This window comes from Penaeus vannamei, chromosome 34, assembly GCF_042767895.1.
Source record: "Penaeus vannamei isolate JL-2024 chromosome 34, ASM4276789v1, whole genome shotgun sequence".
Classification (NCBI taxonomy): domain Eukaryota; kingdom Metazoa; phylum Arthropoda; class Malacostraca; order Decapoda; family Penaeidae; genus Penaeus; species Penaeus vannamei.
Window position 1 is genome coordinate 30,156,119 of NC_091582.1, and position 5,000 is coordinate 30,161,118.

A 5,000-nucleotide genomic window follows, 5' to 3' on the forward strand; every position below is an offset into this window, starting at 1 on the left:
ATGTTATAAATCATTATATTCACATCTGATACACTAATAACTTTTCCAGACCATACTGAAACAAGTATTATCATAGATAACTGAATACATAAGAAAAAAAAATTCATTTAAAAATTGTAGTAACTGCCAAAAAAAAAAAGCAAAAAGTCTGGGGTGAAGATAAAGGGCTTACAGAACATAAAAAATAACAGGATTAATCAAGTTTTCAGATTTTCATGGCACGTTTTATGTAATGAATCCCGTCCTTTGATCTATTACAACAATTTCAAATAAAGAGCATTGTTTTTGACTGAATTTATGAATGTTGCATTTAGTACCATTATTGTAATTTTTGTTTTGTATGCCAATCCAAAGTTTAATAAGCCAGTAACATTAAAAACTAAACTTATAGTTTGGAAATATAAATTTAGTTTAATTCTAGAGTTTAGAGCGACACACAACAAAACCTCAAAAGGTGCTATATTGTTTTGAAAGATACGACACTTTCTGATTGGTTGTCCTCTAGCATGTGACTACAAAGAAGCTCTCTAATTGGTTTCTGGCAGCATGTGCCTCTGATAGTGGCAATATTTGCAGGTTAGCAAAAGCAAAACCTGTAGTAGTTTCTGATCCGGCCTCCTCCTCTTATTATTTTTTTTTCTTTTTTTTTAATTATTATTTTTATTATTATCATTATTCTACTTACTTCTTATTCTACTTCTACTTCTTCTACTACTACTTCTTCTACTACTACTTCTACTACTACTTCTTCTACTACTACTTCTTCTTCTACTACTTCTTCTTCTACTACTTCTTCTACAACTACTTCTTCTACTACTACTTCTTCTACTACTACTTCTTCTACTACTACTTCTTCTACTACTACTTCTTCTACTACTACTTCTTCTACTACTACTTCTTCTTCTACTACTACTTCTTCTTCTACTACTACTTCTTCTACTACTACTTCTTCTACTACTACTTCTTCTACTACTACTTCTTCTACTACTACTTCTTCTACTACTACTTCTTCTACTACTACTTCTTCTACTACTACTTCTTCTACTACTACTTCTTCTACTACTATTTCTTCTGCTACTACTTCTTCTGCTACTACTACTTCTTCTGCTACTTCTTCTACTTCTACTTCTACTTCTACTTCTACTTCTACTTCTACTTCTACTTCTACTTCTTCTTCTCCTTCTTTTTTGTCTTCTTCTTCTGCTTCTACTTCTGCTTTTTTCAAAATGCACAAAATTGAAGCAGCTAATCCGAGAGGCAATAATTGAAATTGGTGTGGCCTAAGATTAGAAATGAAGATACTAAAAATATGAAACAAAAGATGCATACTAAGTAGAATAATTAATCTTTTCATTGATCAGCACACCCCATGCAGTAAAATAAGAAATCAGGAGTACCAGTACACATAACAAGGAACAAGAGAAACCGTTTTCTTACGTCCTATCTCCACTGACATCCCACAGTTCAACCTCCACGCTGGCTGCAGTATTGTTATAGGTTACATTGGGCATTTCAAATTCCAGAATCCTGCACCCTTTGGTGGGTCTGTACTCCCCACTTCCCACCTCTCCAGACTCACTTAGAAAGTTTGTTAGTGTTGTTTTTCCACACTGAAAAGCAGAATAAATAAATAAGTCATGAACATCTTTGGTTTTAGTTATACTCACAAATATTCATTCTTATCCTCTGATACTCATTATAATTATTTTTTCCATTTTCCACAAAAAAACATGTAACTTCAGAGTGAGTTCAATGAGGATTATTGTCTGAAATTACAGGCATGTCCAAAGCAAGCCTCATCTATACACACCTACTTCACCTTCAATAGCACTTAGCATCACATTTTCACATGGATTCCAAAGCTCTTTCCCAAAGTATATGCAGGAATCAGCAATATGCAGCCTATGTAATTCTATGTCATTTTATGGTTCTAAAAAAATCAAAACTGTCCAAAATTAGCTGATTTTACAATGAATGGCAACCATGACTTATACAGTGTACAGTACATGGAATCAGTAGATTAATAAAACATAAGGTTCTTTTAATTTATGGCATTTCCAGAGCAAATTACAAATAAATATGCAACTTCATACATATGCAGAAAGTGCAATTATAGTCCATATCTAAAAACCCATCATATTTGGTATCTACTAACAAAATACAGCTGTAATATTCATCTAAATTAGTAGTTAAGCAAAAAAATGGTGTAATTTGCTCAATATACCCAGACTGAGCCAGTGTCACAAGAGGTTTACCTCACAGAGCCTTCACCTCACCTGGCTCATGACATCACTCACTGAATGCATTCCTCAAACCTGTCCATATCTATACTGCCAGGTAGATGCGTTAAATATTTAACTCAGGTAAGAGGCCAAACTGATAACTTTGCTTCACTTACAGGGTCTAGTATAACATCACCTGGTGGCAACTAAAACCACAATATGTGCACACTAGACATTATGAATTCATAAATACCACATTTGATGGATTTTAGAATGGTTTAAATAAATAAAAGGGTAGTAGGATGCTTTTGAAATAAATTTTATAATTTGCCACTGGAAATCTAGGTAATTTTCTAGAATATGTCTGCCAAATGAATCGCAACAATTTTGGTACCACTGGATTCCTCTCACTGTCTAGTTTCCAATTAAATATAAATGATTGTGCGGAAACCCCCAAAGCCCCCACATTCTTGGCCCCAATAGCAGGGGAGGGCATGAGAGGTACCAGGGAAATTGCTGGGTAAAATGTAAATTATATACATAGAATCATTCACTATATTGTCTAATGCAGGGGGTTATGCCCCCTGCAACCTTCTCATGGGGGATTGCTGCCCCCCAACCACTGCCCAAGAAAACAAAGAATCCTTCACATATTCATGGCAGAAGAGTGTGTTGGACAGACTTGGTAACGCTTCTCCCGCGTGGTGGTAGTCCACTCGTACCTACCGTGAATATGTGGAGGATACTTTGTTTTCCTGGGCGGGAGATGGGGGGTGGCAGCCCCCCATGAGGGGGTCGCAGGGGGCACAGCCCCCTGTATTAGACAATATAGTGACTGATTCTATGTATATCTTTTACATCTAACCCAGCAATTTTCCTGGTACCTTTCATGCCCTCCCCTGATATCAGAGCCAAGAATGTGGGGTTGGGGACGCTTCTGCACATAAAACTTACATATTTGCATTGTAGATGGTGAGAGGAATCTAACGATACTGAAATCATCACAATCCATCTGGCAGATGTCTTCTAAAAAATTACCAAAATCTACTTTTTATTATTTTTTTGTGTGTTGATCACGTGGAAAATTTATATTGGTAGTTTTCTATATTACGTCCACCACTCCGACATTAACGATTTTGGTATCGTTGGATTCCTCTCACTCTATACAATGCAAATAGGTAGGTTTTATTGTGCAGAAACCCCCTATAGCAACAGACTTGGCCCCAATAGCAGGGGCGACGATGTCAGAGCGGTGGACGTAATATAGAAAATTACCCTAATAATATAACCCACAGTGAAAATAACCATGGTTATTCACATGACTTTCCATTGCAGGGGGCTTCTGCCCCCCCAAACCCCGCCAAGGAAACAAAGAATCGACCATGTCTTCACAGCAGGATAGAGCACACACAAACTAGATGCGGAGCCGATAACCTACCATAACCTAAATTTTTAAGGTACTAACCTGATTAATAGATGCGGCTGATAGTAGGGAGAGTGCTCCTGAAATCGGTCTCCAAGTTGGAGCACCCTCCACATTCGGTCATCGCGGCAGCTATGGCGGAGTACCGACCGCTCTGGTTATTTTGGTTAGGAATAGGAATATATGGTTCAGGAGGGCAGGAAACTCGACCTTGAGGCTACGTTCTTATACAATAGATGGCGACATAGTCACTTCAGTAACTATATTGGATAATAACTGCCATCTATTGGCTGACTGTAATATACGTCTTACTAGTGTACATATATGATTCCACTCCTTCATCCAAGGCCATCGGTGTAACATCGAGAGAGGCGCAAAACCCACAGATGAGGACGGGCCACCACCACTCTTCTGTTCATGGTAAACCCTGTTCATCTTGATTATACTATAATCATGTGAATAACCATGGTTATTTTCAATGTGGGTTACATTATTAGTGATATTTAACCCCGCATTTTTCCTGGAACCTTTCATGCCCTCCCCTGCTATTGGAGCCAAGTTTGTTGCTAAAGGGGGGTTTCTGCCCAATAAAACCTACATATTTACATTGTATAGTGTGGGAGGATTCCAACGATACCAAAATCGTCAATGTCGGAGCAGCAGATGTAATATAGAAAATTAGTGTTATATTTCACAAACTTTATTTTCCTGATGAAACTGGATTATATCACTTCAGGGAGGCTTTTGCACATATATAGCAACAAAAGAATTTTGTCTTGGTATGTACTGTTCTATTATTTCATATATGTATTGTTACTCAACTCTGCTACCACATCCAATTGTATACTGTCCCATAACTATAAGAAATAATTATTTAATAAAGTTGAATACAAATCAGTATCGGACTCCTACCTCGGGCGGGCCAACCATCACTATTTTCACCTTATTCGACATGGCGTCTCACACGATTGCTCCAAATGTGTTGCAGTTTTCTTCCTCTTCACTGGTTACAATACTTTTTCTATAATTACTTCGTTTTTTTAGCGGTATTTCGAGAGATCCTGTCTAAACACAGACGGAAACTTTCAAAGTCCGTTCTTTACCTTCTGTGGAATGGCAGCGACTGCGGTCCTAAGGCTTTATTTTGTTTTAAACATGTCTCTTTCTAGTGCGTAAACACCTTTAATGAATTTAGCCTTCTTTTTAACTGAAGATTGTTATTTTCCACACGATTATACAAGATATTTTACGTGTATTCATTTAACATGCGTTCAGTAATTATTTTTAGAAGGTAATCCAAATAATTTTAGACCCACCGTCCCTCATATCCATTTGTTTACACTATAAGCGCCAGA

General features: G+C 37.2%; 1 protein-coding gene across 1 annotated transcript in view; it reads right to left on the reverse strand.

Moving 5' to 3' along the window:
• The window catches only part of LOC113814240 (intraflagellar transport protein 22 homolog), a 6,242-nt gene extending 1,413 nt beyond the window's left edge, over window positions 1–4,829 (reverse strand). Inside the window, exons 1-2 of the mRNA XM_027366273.2 lie at window positions 4,558–4,829; window positions 1,438–1,610 (exon numbers count right to left, since the gene is read on the reverse strand). Coding sequence (XP_027222074.1) covers window positions 1,438–1,610; window positions 4,558–4,599 — 215 coding nt within the window. The 5' untranslated portion in view covers window positions 4,600–4,829. The remainder of the gene's footprint in view (window positions 1–1,437; window positions 1,611–4,557) is intronic.
• Between the last annotated feature and the right edge of the window lie 171 nt (window positions 4,830–5,000).